Raw genomic sequence first — 14253 nt, 5'->3', positions numbered from 1 at the left:
AGATTAGGTCACCTCTTGTTACTCTCTGCCAAAGGTCATGGGACATCTGCAGAGGGGAGAGCAGGGATGGCAGCGAGACTTTCTAGAAAAGGTTGTAAGGTTATTTAGGCTGTGGAGTTTGACCAAGCCAGTATGTGACCTTTCGGGTTGATTTTACAAGACTAAGGGGTCAGACTGCTGTGTCACTATGCTGGCTGGCTTCTGGGGTCTCGAGCTTGGGTTTCTACAGAAGATAACTCAAGGACAGAGTTTTCTGAACACCCGGCTGCATTAGAATCAGCTGGGGAGCTTTTTAAAAATTTTAAAAATTTTTGTTCCCATGCCCCACCCGTGGAGAGACTGATTCCGTAGGATGGAGAGAGACCTGAGAGCTGATATGGTGACAGGACAGCAGTTTGTCATGTCAGGCCCCCGTGCAAGCACTTCACGAACAGGATCTATCATCTCCACAACAGCCCTGTTAGGAGGGAACTCCTATTACCCCCTTTTCCAAGTGAGGAAACAGGCCCAGAGAGGGTCAGGCACAAACCCACCACCATGCGGCTTGGTGGGACGGAGGTTCAAACCCAGGCAGCCCTGCTCCGGAACCTGAACCCGGCCCGTCAGTTGGGAATGTGGGTGTTTAGTACATCTCTCCTAGATTCTCCCCTTTATTTTTAAAATTTCCACATTAAAAAAAAATAAAAACATCTACGCTCCCCAAGAGGAGTAGTTGGGCTGCTCTTCTAGACCAGTGGTTCCCAGACTTCGAGATTTCACAGACCAGGAAAATTTGGGAAAGTATTTGCCAGCCAACCTAGAGTGGTGAACTTCTTATTTTGCCAAGTTAAGGATATTTTTAAAAGAAAAAGCTACCGTTCGTTACCACCATCATGTCTAACACCTAAGAAAGGTTAAAAGGTTATATCTTAGGATCCCAGCCCTTCCCAAGAGAGGGCAGTTAGCATCACGCACCAAGATGTCAACACACACGGAGACCTTTGTCCTTGGTTTTCTCATCCTGCCAGAGGTTGGCATTTGGGAACCACTTCCCCGGGCCTATCTATGCTGGACAGTACTCGATTTTCCTCTCCTAGGATTGTTCTAGAATGTCCAGTTTGTTTGCTTGTTTGCTTGTTTGTACCCTGGTCTAACTCCATCAAAGACATGAGTGGCTCATACAGGTCACTTTCTTTTTCAGTTGTACTTTATGATTTTCTGTGTCCCAGGCCCCGCGCATGGCACTGACCACCCGGGAGTGAGCTAGGCGTGCAGTCAGCCCTGCCCTTGAGGCGGCACAGTCAGTGACCAGGACACAGTGAGGCTCTCAGTGTGAAGCTCGGTGCAGATGGCGACAGCGGGCTCTCATGGGGGTGCAATGGGGGCGGCCATCCAGGAGGGGCGTCTGAATTGAGGCTGCCCCGCTTAGGTGAGGGAAGGAAGGCCAAAAGCAAAGGCAGGAGCAGGAAGTAGCCAGAGAACAGCCCCGTGGTTCAGAGGGGGCACGTGTTCCCAGAATTCCTGGTCATGGGATTCCCGTCGGGAATCATGGAAAAGTCGAGCTGGGGAGCAGGGGTGATTCCCCAAGATGGGGCCCTCGGAGATCCAGGTCCCCTGTGCCCATGAGCCGGGGGCGGCCCTATCTGTGCTCAGAGGGTCCCCTGCAGAGGCCACTGCAGCTTCTTGTGGGCCCACAGCTCCTGGAGTGGATCCGGCGCACCATCCCCTGGCTGGAGGACCGCGTGCCCCAGAAGACCATCCAGGAGATGCAGCAGAAGCTGGAGGACTTCCGCGACTACCGGCGCGTCCATAAGCCGCCCAAGGTGCAGGAGAAATGCCAGCTGGAGATCAACTTCAACACGCTGCAGACCAAGCTGCGCCTCAGCAACCGGCCCGCCTTCATGCCCTCCGAGGGCAGGATGGTCTCGGTGAGTGCCGGGGGCTGAGGTGGGCCGGGGCCCAGGAGGTGTGTGGGGCTGCAGGTTCCCTGTGAGAGAACAGCTGAGGGGCAGCTGCTCACCGCCCACAGGCTTATTTCCCCAGCATGGTCTTTCTTAACTGAAATGCACAGCTTTCGGAGTGCAGAGTGCGGTGGGGCATGCACTTGACACTTTACTGTGTTCCTTCTCCCCCCATCACTCCCCAGACTTTTACACCCATCCCCAAACCACACCATAGTTTGTGTGGAATTGTTTGAATTTGGACCCTCATTTGGCTGTGACTCCAGGACCTCCAGTGCTTGAGGCCCCTTCTCAGGGGAGGGACAGTATTCACTGGACAGTCACCTTCTGACTCCCAGTGCCCCGTATGGCATTCGTTCATTTTCACTCATTCATTTACTCCAAAAGTATTGACCGCACCTGCCGTGTGCTGGGCCCTGTCCAGACACGCAGATACAGCAAAGCCGGGGAGAGATGTGACCCCGGCCCATTTCTGCTGCCTTCCCGTCATCATCAGGGTGGTAACCTTCAGGGAGGCATTGCCCTGCTGCGTGCCCCAGCTCCCTGTGGTAGCCCTGCCCTCTCCCGCCCCCACAGGACATCAACAACGGCTGGCAGCACCTGGAGCAGGCCGAGAAGGGCTACGAGGAGTGGCTGCTGAACGAGATCCGCAGGTTGGAGCGGCTCGACCACCTGGCAGAGAAGTTCCGGCAGAAGGCCTCCATCCACGAGGCCTGGACCGACGGTATGACCCTCCCAGCTCCCTCCCTCCTTTCTTGTCTCTCAGAGACACACACGTGTACACACACACACACACACACGTGTACACACACACACACGTGTACACACACACACGTGTACACACACACACACGTGTACACACACACACACACACACACACACACACACACACACACACACACACACACACACACACACACACACACACACACACACACACACACACACACACACACACACACACACACACACACACCCTCCTGCCTGCATAGCGTCTGTTTGTCAGACCCCCTTTCCTGCTGCCTGGGAACATGCATGTCACAAATGCCGCTGTGGGTCCATCCAGCCCCAGGCAGCAAGGAACAGTTTGGGGCCAGGTCCGCCCGCTCTGCCCTGGCCTCAGAGATTACTTACAGGTGGACTCCTTCCTGGGTCACTGGACCCTGTGCCAGGTGCACAGGGACGTGGCCCCTGTCCCGGTCACTCTGCCACGTCTCCCCTGAGTATGGCGGCCCTCCGGGCCAGGGCGGGCTTGGGGGTATGCTCTCCCCTCCCTGGCAGCCTGGGTTCACACCCTGCCTTCCGTGCCCAACACCCTTTGAGACTGTGGACTTCACACTGAAGAGCCAGTGCTGGATGGTCTGTGGTCCTGAGCATGGTCCTTAGAACGGGCCAGGGAGCCGCCTCCCGGCCCTGCTGCCCGACTTGCACCTGCTGCTCACTGACCACCGGCCACGCGCCCTTCGGTGTGGCCCGCCGTGGGAGCTCCTTCTCACCCCTGCCCTGTCCCGGTGCCTCCCCCGGGGCCCCTCCCACGAGGGCAGCGGTGATTCCGGCTTCTCCGCAGCTTTGCAGTGCCTGTTCCCTTGGCTCGGGATGTGGAATTCCATCACGTCCCTGGCCCTCGGTCGGGACCCACACCACGGCTGAGATTCTGCATCCCAGGGGCCCAAAAGCTTTCGGGAAACGGCCAGCGCCTTCCACTGGGCTCCCACCCTCCCACTTCTGGCTGCCTCCTGCACTCCCTGCCCTGGCCCTCCTGCCACCACTCTGCCTAGCTGGTCTCACACTTCCTTGCATTGGTCAGTGCGGTTTTTCATCCCTCCCACCCTCCCAGGTCCCCATGAGATCCTCACTGAGCCCCTGGGGGCTCCTCTGGCCCCACCCACCCAGCTATTTGGCAGGCTGCCGCAACCCTGGTCAGTCGCTGAGACCCACCCAGAGGCACCCATAGGGAGCCTGCCCCACCCTTGCCGGCACGCGGACACGCAGCTCTGCAGGGTCTGCAGACCTGGGCCTGTGTCAACTGTGTCCCCAGCCTCAGCCTGGCTAATGCCCTCCTCACATTAGCTCAGGCCAGCTGCTCTCCAACGGCAGCTTCCAGATGTAGAGCAATACCCTGACCCCTCCTCTGCCAGGGAAGGAATGCAGAGGAGGGGAAGCCAGAAGGCGAGCCGAGGACAAGGTAGCCTGGGCCAGGGACGCAGGCACCTCCCTCTGCCCCACAGAAGTGGCGCCTGTGGGCTCTGCCCCCGCAAACCTGAGGGAGGGGGTGTTGGCATTTAGTTTATTCGTTTGTTCTTCATTTATTCATTCAACAAACACCTCTTGAGCCTCTTCGCTGTGCTCAGCAGTTTCCAGGTAGGTGAGGTCCCTGCCCAGGGAACTGCAGACTTTGACATCTTTCTTGTCAAAGGGCCCTTGGACATGTAAGTGGATTTTACAGCACCCGGTCCCACGCTTGGACTGAGCTGCCTCCTGTCATTATCCACGTGTTGTAGCCCCATCATCCTTTCTTAGGCTCCTGTGTCCTCCCTGTGGATTTCCCTTCTGGGGGCCTCTTATCAGCCCTCCAGCCTCTCTCCTGGGGCTCCAGGAGGCCCTGAGAAGATGGTCTCCTGAGGCCGAGGGGTGTGGGTGTGACGGCCCACCAGAGCTCCTTCCCTGGGAACCGCTTTGGCCGGCCTTCACCCGAAGGCATTTAGGAGAAGTGGCCCAGTCTTTAGCCAGGGCCCAACTCCACACGCCCCTGCCCCACCCCTACCTCCCCACTTTGGCATCTGGCCCTGCCCCTTGTATTAGCCCGGAGTCCCCAGGCAGGCCTGTCCACTCTCATTCCCAAGGCCAGAAGCCTCTGTCCTCTGAACCACCCAATTATGCAGAACAGGAGGACAGACCAGCCTCCCGACCCCTCTACCCGCCTGGAAGCCGGGTGTAGCAGCCTCCTCACCTGTGGGGGGTTGGGGGGCAGAGGGCGGGTTGAGCCACCATCACTCTGTGCCCCCTCACCATCCCTACAGCCTGCAGGAGTGAGCACCCATGTGGGTGCTTCTCACAGGGTCTCAGATTGTCTGGGGGAAAGCAAAAATGAGCCCCCATCCCCCCCTCAGCCTGGCTGCCCCTTGGCCTGGGTCCCAGGCAGCCGCGGCCGTGGCCCCCTCCTCCCGATTCTTCCCAGCACACCCCTGGCAGCTCCCTTGCTGAAACTCTGCTGAGGCAGAAAAGTGGTAACCTACTATTTCTGGTTCCCACCCTTGGGAGAAAGCAATTTGGAGAAGGGAATTGCAAGCTTGCCTTTGTGGTTGAGCCTACTGCCCCGGGGCCAGAGTGGCAGGGCCAATGCACTCGGTCTCCCAGGCTGACACCTCCTGTCCGCCAGTGCCGGGCCCTGTCCACAGGGTGGCTGAGATGCAGTTGGAACTGGCTGGTGCCCGGCCTTCTCAACATCCCCTCATTGAGGTGTTAACCCTGGGCTGGCACTGGCCGCATTTACAGGGGAAGAACAGGTGGGGAGAAGCTGTCTGCCATCCCCTGCTCTAGGCAGGCAGCTGTTGGTTGGATTTCCTGGTGTCAGCTGAGGGGGTCTCTGAGCTGCCGCTCCGGGGTAGCCGGAGGTAGCTTTAGGGGTTGGGGGTCCCAGCCACCTTTCCCGGCCAGCGTTTCCCCCTCGGTTCTTAGCAGTACCTTACTGTGCTTGCAGGGCTCACTTGAGCTTCTGTCCTGGGGTGTATAATTAGCCAGGCTCCAGGACTGATAGCAGTGTTCCTCCCTTCCTTCAAAGGGCCCGACAATGGGCCCTGCCTCGCTGCACATGGAAAGCCCTTAGGATAGTGTGGAGCAATAGGTATGGGATAGGACTCCCACACCGAGGGGGCCTGGCGCCCAAGTGCCAGGGGTCAGGCTCCTGGAAGAGCCCTGACTCAGACTTCCCCTTCCCCCCACTGCTGAGGCATGGCTGCAACGCCAGCTGCTTCTCCAGATCACAGCGGTCCGCAGGTAGGTGTCTACATTTCCAGCCCTGGTAGCACAGTCCAAATTCCTACCGTCTACCAATAAAAGATACTAAGTTTAGAACCCACAGCTTGAATTGGGATATGTCTCAGGCCCACCAGCCCCACAGTGTCTCCCAGCTCCATCCAGGATCTAGTTGGGCATAGAGATTCCTGCAAAGGGCGAGGAAAAAGGCTCTGGAGGTTTCTAGCTTTCATGGCACCATCCTCGGCAAGGCAGGGCGTGGGGTCCACACCCCGTCTCCATCCCTCTGGCGCTGTTGACGAAGCACCCCCTGCCCTCCGCCCCCCCCCCCCAGGGAAGGAGGTGATGCTGAAGCACCGGGACTATGAGACGGCCACCCTGTCGGACATCAAAGCCCTCATCCGCAAGCACGAGGCCTTCGAGAGCGACCTGGCCGCGCACCAGGACCGCGTGGAGCAGATTGCCGCCATCGCCCAGGAGCTCAAGTACGTGTGGGCTCGCGGTTCCCCGTCACCTGCTTCCCCTCCAGCACCCAGTCCAGAGCAGTGGCGGGGCAGTGGTGGAATGGGGTCCCCCAGCCCTTTCCACCCTCACACCCTCCTTTCAGATGCCAGGGAAGAGCCTTACAGGATGATGCCTTTTGCCCACCTTGTCTTTACCCCAGATGAGAAACAGTGGGATCTAGATTCTCCAGCAGAAGGGGGGTCTCTGACCCCTTGTCCTGATTCCTCAGGCTGTTGGGGTCCCTGGGGCTCCCCCTCCTCTGCCTGCCACACCAAGGAGACCCCCTGGCCCCCTGATGTGGTGGGCGGCCTAGCCCACACTGCTCCCACCCCCTGCTCCCTGAGGGAATCTGGCTGCACAGAGAGCCCATTGTTTTGCCCGGCCCCTTCCCTCTCCTGCTCAGAATACACTTATTGTAAGAGCTTCCAGGCAGTCGGGTCTCTGCCCTCCCTTCCCCACCCCAGTCAGATAAACTTGTGCACACAATTAGTACACTGAACCTCCAGAGCCAGTGAAAGGGGCCTTATTCCACCAGCGCAGCGGCCATCAGCAAGCAGGGCCCAGGGAGTGGGAGGCCCAGGCCATGACTTCATGGAAAATCCACAGGCCCTGGAGGGCGGCCGGGCTCCCAGAATAGCCGTCTGCTCCAAAATAGGATCCTTGGCTGGAACTGCCCTTCCACAGACACCCCCTACCCTGTCACAGTCATCCCCAAAGTTCTCCTTGTTCTTGCAAGGCTGGGGCCTAGCGCTGATGCCCAGTGGAGCTCCACACCGGGCAGGGCTGGCTTCCTTCCTGACTCATGCCCGCCACACTGCCCAGCTGCTCTGGGGGCTCCCCATTTGCTCACCCAGAGGCAGAAGTACCACTGGGTCTTCACAGCACCGGGGACACGGTGTCCCCATTGAGCACTGTTGGGGGCACCCCTTTAAGTCCTGCAGCTCCCCTAGGATCGAGCCCCTGTACCTGGCATGCCCAGGCCGAGGAGAGTGAGGTCACAGACGCAGACGTCCACCACCCTCAGGGGTTGTGGGGTGGGACATAGGCAGGTCCCCCACCCCCACCCCCACCCCCATTGACAGGCGAGCTCCTGGAAGCCAGTGAGAAACAGACTTGGAGGAGCTCCTAGGCCAGCCCACTTCTCAGGCACTGGGAACAGCCATGTGAAACCCATTACCCTGAGCTGGGGAATAGGCGGTCCCGAGGCAGCTTTCTGGACAGTAGCCCTGGAGGAGAAAGGGAGGGCTGTTTGGGGTGCTGTCTGTTCCCCCGAAGATGAGTCTGAGGGCCCAGGGCCGGCCAGGATGAGCCTGGATAGACAGCCCGGCTGAGCGTAGATTAATGGTAATGACGAAAACTCAGGGCACTTAGTGCTCTACGTGTACCAGCTCATTTAATCCCCCAGCAATCCTGTGTCACAGAATGGGAACTGAGGCACAGAGAGGCCAAGGGGCCTGCCCAAGGTCACACAGCTAGGGAGTGAGATAGAACTGGAACCTGGGCCGCCTGGCCCCCGTGTGAAGCACAGCCTTGCTCCTCCTCCAGCCCTTGCCTGCTCCCCCGGCCCCTGTATCCTGCCTGCCCGTCTGGCTCACCAGGCAGGCGACACAATCCCTGTGTCCTGGTTCCCATGTCGTGTTCCTCCCCATAGTTGTTCCCCCAGACCTGTACACTGACTCCCTAGGAGCCTTGCTGCTAAGAGTATCCAAGTGTGGACCCCAGGAGGCAGGAATGCTGGGGCTGAAGAGAGGGAGTAAGGGGCAGGGGGCTGGGAACTGTGGTATCAGCTTAGTGTTTCCAACCTCAGTCATTGCAGCAATAATACCCATTCCCTAATCAGCTCACTTTTTTGTTCTTGAATATATCGCTAGTTGCGTACAGTGAGATTGTAGGCTAATTGTACATTTTTTCTTTAATACCCATTAAAGTAAATACACAACCTTTAATGAGGAACTGTTGCTACTTTTACCTACTGGGTGCAAAGGACTGCTCTCGGCAGTTCACACGAGCTAAGTAACCTGGTCTCCGTGATAACCCCACCCCCATTTCAGAGAGGAGAAAACCGAGGGATCCAGAGGGAGTTCATTCGCCCAGGGTCACACAAGTTCAAAATCGGAGAGCTGGAATTCACACCTAGGGAACTTGGCTCCAGAGCCTTATTCTCTAACCAGTGTGTTCTGCTAGACTTTCTTTAAATGGAAAATTATCCAGGGCACTTCCCTGGTGGTCCAGTAGTTAGGACTCTGTGCTTCCACTGCTGGGGGTCTGGGTTCGACCCCTGGTTGGGCAACTGAGATTTCACCAGCCTACAGGGATGGTCGAGGGCCACGCTCTGGGAGCCCTGCGTCAGCTTACAGTGACAGCAAGCTCTGTTATCCTCTCCCCGCAATTCCTCCTGCCCCGGGCCAGAGGGGTGATTGATGACTGATGTGCTTAAGTGTCGATATCCCCTGGTACCAGGGCCTGGGACACCTGGGGGCGGGTGGGTCCAGCACACCCTGACTGCCCCTGCTGGATCTCATCACCCTCTGCCCGGCCCACAGCGAGCTGGATTACTACGACTCCCACAACGTCAACACCCGCTGCCAGAAGATCTGCGACCAGTGGGATGCCCTTGGCTCTCTGACCCACAGTCGCAGGGAAGCCCTGGAGGTGAGGAGGAAGCGATGCCCCCCACTGAGGTCTGTGCCTCGTTGCCCTCAGAGCAGGGGTCTTCCCCTGACCCCTTGGTGCCCCCGGACCCCTCTCCACCATACACACCTCCTGCTAGCCTACTGACCTCCCTCCTCTGTCCCCGTCCCTCCCAACACGCACCAGAAAACGGAGAAGCAGCTGGAGACCATTGACCAGCTGCACCTGGAGTACGCCAAGCGGGCAGCCCCCTTCAACAACTGGATGGAGAGCGCCATGGAGGACCTCCAGGACATGTTCATCGTCCACACCATCGAGGAAATCGAGGTCCGCCCCTTCCCCTCCCGCCCTTCTCGTGGCTCGCGGGGCCTCCACGGGTCCGGGCCACGCCCTCATCCCTTCTCTTCCTGCCCCCAGGGCCTGATCTCAGCCCACGACCAGTTCAAGTCGACACTGCCGGACGCCGACAGGGAACGGGAGGCCATCCTGGCCATCCACAAGGAGGCCCAGAGGATCGCCGAGAGCAACCACATCAAGCTGTCAGGCAGCAACCCCTACACCACCGTCACCCCCCAGATCATCAACTCCAAGTGGGAGAAGGTGGGCGGCACCCACCCACCGGCAGGGCCGGGGCAGGACCAGCCAGGCGAGGCGGCCGCCCCCCTGACTGCTCCTGCCCGCGTCCCCTTCCCCAGGTGCAGCAGCTGGTGCCCAAGCGCGACCACGCCCTCCTGGAGGAGCAGAGCAAGCAGCAGTCCAACGAGCACCTCCGCCGCCAGTTCGCCAGCCAGGCCAACATCGTGGGGCCCTGGATCCAGACTAAGATGGAGGTGAGGGCGAGTCGCCCCAGCCCTGCTGGGCCCAGGAGAGTCTCAGGGCAGAGTTGAGGAAGAGCCCCCACTGAACGGGAGGCTGCTTGCCCCTGGTGGGAGGGCCCCAGTGCTCCACGGGCCCGGTGGATCTGGGACCCAGCTCTCGTGGCCTCATGGGATTAGGAGCGTCAATAACGTATTCATGGAAAAGGCAGCACCATCCAGAGAAGCCGTGCTGAGGGGTCAGGTAGAGATGGGTTCGAGTCTCGACTCTCCCCTCGGCTTCCGATCGAGAGTCAGGCACAATTTAACCTCTGTGGCTCAGTTTTCTCACCCCTAAAAGGTGAGGAAGACCATTACTTCATTCCCTCAGCAGACACTTTTGGGCACCGCCCTATGCCAGCCGCATCACAAGCACTGTGGTGTAGCTGTGACCAAGGTGGTCCGAGCTCAGACCCTCACCGCGCCCCCACTCTGCCCTCGTGACCCAGCCACGGGAAGCTTGTAACCATGCCGACTGCGACTCAGGCCGCCACTTACGAGTGCTCACTGTGCACTAGGCACCCCACTGACCGAAGTGGCCTCACTGAAACTCACGACAGCCCGAGAGAGGATCGGGCAGGTCAGCTGCGGGGCTCAGTGCCCCCTGCACGGCTTGGTCACCCTGGGAAGCGAGGCGTGGGGTGCTCGTGCTCAGGAGCACGGGTTCTGAAGTCACCAGGCCTGGGTTCCGATCCTGGGTCTGCCTCATAATGTTATAAGTTGCCCTCTTTGGGCCTCAGTTTCCACCTCTGTGGAATAGGCCTGTCCCAGTCTTGGGCCTCACAGAGAGTCAAGCGGGGAGCAGCGAGGTTAGCCCTGTGGAGCGTTGGTGCAGAAACCGCATCGAGGCTGCTGTTACGCTGGAGGGTGGGCCGGAGGGGACCCCTGGGCAGAGGCCCTGGGCTGGAGGCGCCCTGGCATTGGGGCGGCCCGCGACAGACCGCCTCCTGGTGGCTGGTCGTGGCCGAGGGTCCGCCAGTCCCCCACCCACCCAGTAGCACCACCCTCTGTGCAGGAGATCGGGCGCATCTCCATCGAGATGAATGGGACTCTGGAGGACCAGCTGAGCCACCTGAAGCAGTATGAGCGCAGCATTGTGGACTACAAGCCGAACCTGGACCTGCTGGAGCAGCAGCACCAGCTCATCCAGGAGGCCCTCATCTTCGACAACAAGCACACCAACTACACCATGGAGGCAAGCCTGCCCCGCCCCCACCCGCTTGCCCTTGCACGCGCTTGCGGGATTCCTGTGGCAGCCCAGGCAGGGCCCGGCTGTCTTATTCCAAATGGCTTTTGCCCTGTGGAAAAGTGTCTCCTGCTTGCTCTGTCTCCCCTTTCTCTCTGACCAAAAAGACTAGATCCAACGTTTACACGTCTCTAAAAATCACAGTTTCTCTACCACTGCTCTCCCATCACCATGACAACACACATCTCAAGACAAGCTCCCTGGAGAGCTGGGAGGGTAGGCAGCACCTGCCCCCCAGGGTGACCTCGGCCATTTCATCCTCACTCGAGGACGCAGATCCAGCCAGCATGTGCGGGAATCCCGTGCACCGGCTCGCTGCCGCCAGGTTACAGCATCAGGGCTGGTTGCCATCATATTGGTAGCTTGAAATGGTCCGTGGTGACAGCACTTAGACCATGCAGATCGGAAGGTGCCACCAAATAAAAGGGGGGAAGGGCTGTTTCCCCAGAAAGCTAGTTACACATTGCCCAGCATGTCTCTGCAAAGCTTCCCTGTGGATCCTGGCACAGGTATCAGGACCCGGTTGTCTGCTGCATCCGTCACTGGGACATACACCGGTGTGACGTGAACCCCGCTGGTTGGCAGAGGCAGTAGGCGGGCACCGTGCCTGTGGCCCTGTGTACATGAGCCACGTGGCAGAGTGTGGGGCTGGGTTGGCATTTGGGAGAAAGTTGGGGTGAGTCTGACTCCAGGCCACACACACCCCTGCACAAGGAGCAGCCAGTCCCGAGCCCCCCTCAGCTACAGCGGCGGTGGTCCCAGCATCCCCACCTGCCGGCCAGCCCACACTCACGCCCTCATTCCTCCCGCAGCACATCCGCGTGGGCTGGGAGCAGCTGCTCACCACCATCGCCCGCACCATCAACGAGGTCGAGAACCAGATCCTCACCCGCGATGCCAAAGGCATCAGCCAAGAGCAGATGCAGGAGTTCCGGGCGTCCTTCAATCACTTCGACAAGGTGAGCCGCTCCCTCTGCCCCTTGCTGTCGTCCCTCCCCACCGTCACCTCCCACCCTGCCCCCTGCGTCTTTGCATCTGTCCGTTTGTTCACATCACAGTTGCTGAGTATCAGAGGCCACTCACAGGGGCCGGCAGGGCCCCAGCCACTGAAGGGGGTGCAGAGGTGCATCACAGTGTGGGCAGCTTCCCTCAGGAAGAGAAAGGGGAGTCCCAAGCCCTGCCCCCGGGGCTGTGCATCCTCGCCCACCTGCCGATGCAACCCTGAACAGACAGGTCCCAGCACACCAGGGATTTGAGACCTGACCCAGGAATCTGATCCACACATACACACAGTGTCCTTAAAAGTCAGATTGGGTTTGGCAGCCCCTTTAGAGGGGCCCTGAGCACCAGTTTGCCCCGGGCCTGCCGGGCCTGATGTGTCATCTGCCTGCTCTCTGTGGGTAGCATGTGCTCTGGGCGTTAGGCAGGGGCCCAGCAGGAGGGGGTGCAATCCCCTTTCTCCCACCCCAAATCCTGGAGGTGAGGAGAGCTCCCCCCTTCCCTCCCAGGAGTCCTGGGACTCAAGCCTCAATCCTGCACCTCTCAGCTCCCACCCCTGCTCTGGCCCAGAGGAGCTGGGAGGCGGCCTCTGACTGCCCTCCAGCCACCCACGCCCCTCCACCTGCCCCGCCCTGGCCATCACCTTGTCCACGTCACCTCTAACTGTGTTTCCCTCCCCCGTGTGTCCCCTTCCCCCATCCTCTGCATGTGACCCGGGCCCCTCTCCCTGCCTTGGTGCCGGCCTGGTCTCCACACCGCCCCTTGTGCACACCTGCCTTCGGACGCCGGCAGGACCACGGCGGGGCGCTGGGGCCAGAGGAGTTCAAGGCCTGCCTCATCAGCCTGGGCTACGACGTGGAGAATGACCGGCAGGTACGCGCCCCCTGGGCCCCAGCGGACTGTGGCATTAACTGCTCTTCTCTTTCTCTCTCTCCTTCTCTCTGTCTCCCCTCCCTCTGGCCATCCCACCCCTTGCCATCATGTGTGCCATTTCACGGGCTCTCTTGCCGCCTCCCTGCCCTGTGTCTCTCCGGACACCTTCCCCCTTACCTGGTCTCTCGGGGCCGCCTCTGTCTCCCCCGCTCCCTGCCACTGTCCTGTTTCCCCGCTGTGCACACGGGGCGGCCCCTCTTGCCTACTCTGGGCCCGGTCTCCTCTGCTGTCCCTGCGTCCTCGAGCAGAAGCAGACGGGCAGCATGGACTCCGATGACTTCAGGGCTCTGCTTATCTCCACGGGATACAGCCTGGTATGCCGCCTCTGCCTGCCCTTGCTGCTGTGCCTCTTCTCCTCCCCCTCCTCCGTCCCTCCCCCTCCTCCGTCCCTCCCCCTCCTCCGTCCCTCCTCACCGCCTCCAGAATGTCCACGTCCTCGGGGACACTCCTCCACCAGAGCAGCATGGCCTGGCCTCCCTCCTCCTCCTCTGCTGCATCTGCTGGTTGGGGTCCCTCCGATGACTCCCTGAGCCTCCCGCCTCCTTTCCTGGAAGTCTCCGGAGAGAGGAGGTCAGGCCTCCAGCTCTCTCCCCTTCTCTCTCTCTTTCTTTCTTTCTTTCTTCCTCGCCCTCCGGAGCTAACTTGCCAGCCAGGGCTGAGGAGCAGTAGGCCTGCTAGATCCACTCCCCAACTCCCCACTTCCCAGAAACGCGGGACGGGAGGAGCAGAGGGTGCACGTCCCAGGTCTGGGGCAGGTGGGGCAGTCGGCCGGGGAGCCAAGACCCTTGGAGGCAGGCTGACGACGCCCGTCGTGTGCGCTGGGGTCGGGCCCTGCTCTCCTGACCCGGTTCTAGCCACCGGGCCGGCCCGGCCGCCCTGCCCCGCTAAAGGCCGCCTGTCCCCCGCCCACCCCCCTCGCAGGGCGATGCCGAGTTCAACCGCATCATGAGCGTGGTTGACCCCAACCACAGCGGCCTCGTGACCTTCCAAGCCTTCATCGACTTCATGTCGAGGGAGACCACCGACACAGACACGGCCGACCAGGTCATCGCCTCCTTCAAGGTCCTGGCCGGGGACAAGGTGAGCAAGACACCTGGGAGGCACCCAGCGGCTGGCGGGGAGGGGCCCTTGCGGCCAGGGCTGGGCGTGACCCAGATTCCCGCCCTGCCGC

The 14253-nt window shown here is 60.2% G+C and overlaps 1 protein-coding gene across 4 annotated transcripts in view; it reads left to right on the top strand.

Annotated features, from left to right (window-relative positions):
• The window catches only part of ACTN4 (actinin alpha 4), a 72291-nt gene that overhangs the window by 57049 nt on the left and 989 nt on the right, over positions 1 to 14253 (top strand). For 2 of the 4 annotated variants that reach the window (XM_060130947.1, XM_060130946.1), the window contains exons 10-20: positions 1677 to 1907; positions 2517 to 2664; positions 6250 to 6400; positions 8963 to 9071; positions 9237 to 9377; positions 9468 to 9650; positions 9746 to 9880; positions 10920 to 11099; positions 11963 to 12109; positions 12942 to 13022; positions 14004 to 14162. In XM_060130947.1, coding sequence (XP_059986930.1) covers positions 1677 to 1907; positions 2517 to 2664; positions 6250 to 6400; positions 8963 to 9071; positions 9237 to 9377; positions 9468 to 9650; positions 9746 to 9880; positions 10920 to 11099; positions 11963 to 12109; positions 12942 to 13022; positions 14004 to 14162 — 1665 coding nt within the window. Of the gene's footprint in view, positions 1 to 1676; positions 1908 to 2516; positions 2665 to 6249; positions 6401 to 8962; positions 9072 to 9236; positions 9378 to 9467; positions 9651 to 9745; positions 9881 to 10919; positions 11100 to 11962; positions 12110 to 12941; positions 13023 to 13330; positions 13397 to 14003; positions 14163 to 14253 lie in introns of all 4 variants that reach the window. The other 2 variants (XM_060130950.1, XM_060130949.1) reach the window with 2 other exon arrangements.

Source organism: Lagenorhynchus albirostris, chromosome 19 (assembly GCF_949774975.1).
Source record: "Lagenorhynchus albirostris chromosome 19, mLagAlb1.1, whole genome shotgun sequence".
NCBI lineage: Eukaryota > Metazoa > Chordata > Mammalia > Artiodactyla > Delphinidae > Lagenorhynchus > Lagenorhynchus albirostris.
Note: the sequence above shows the minus strand (reverse complement) of the source record. Positions and strands in the feature narration are given on the sequence as shown.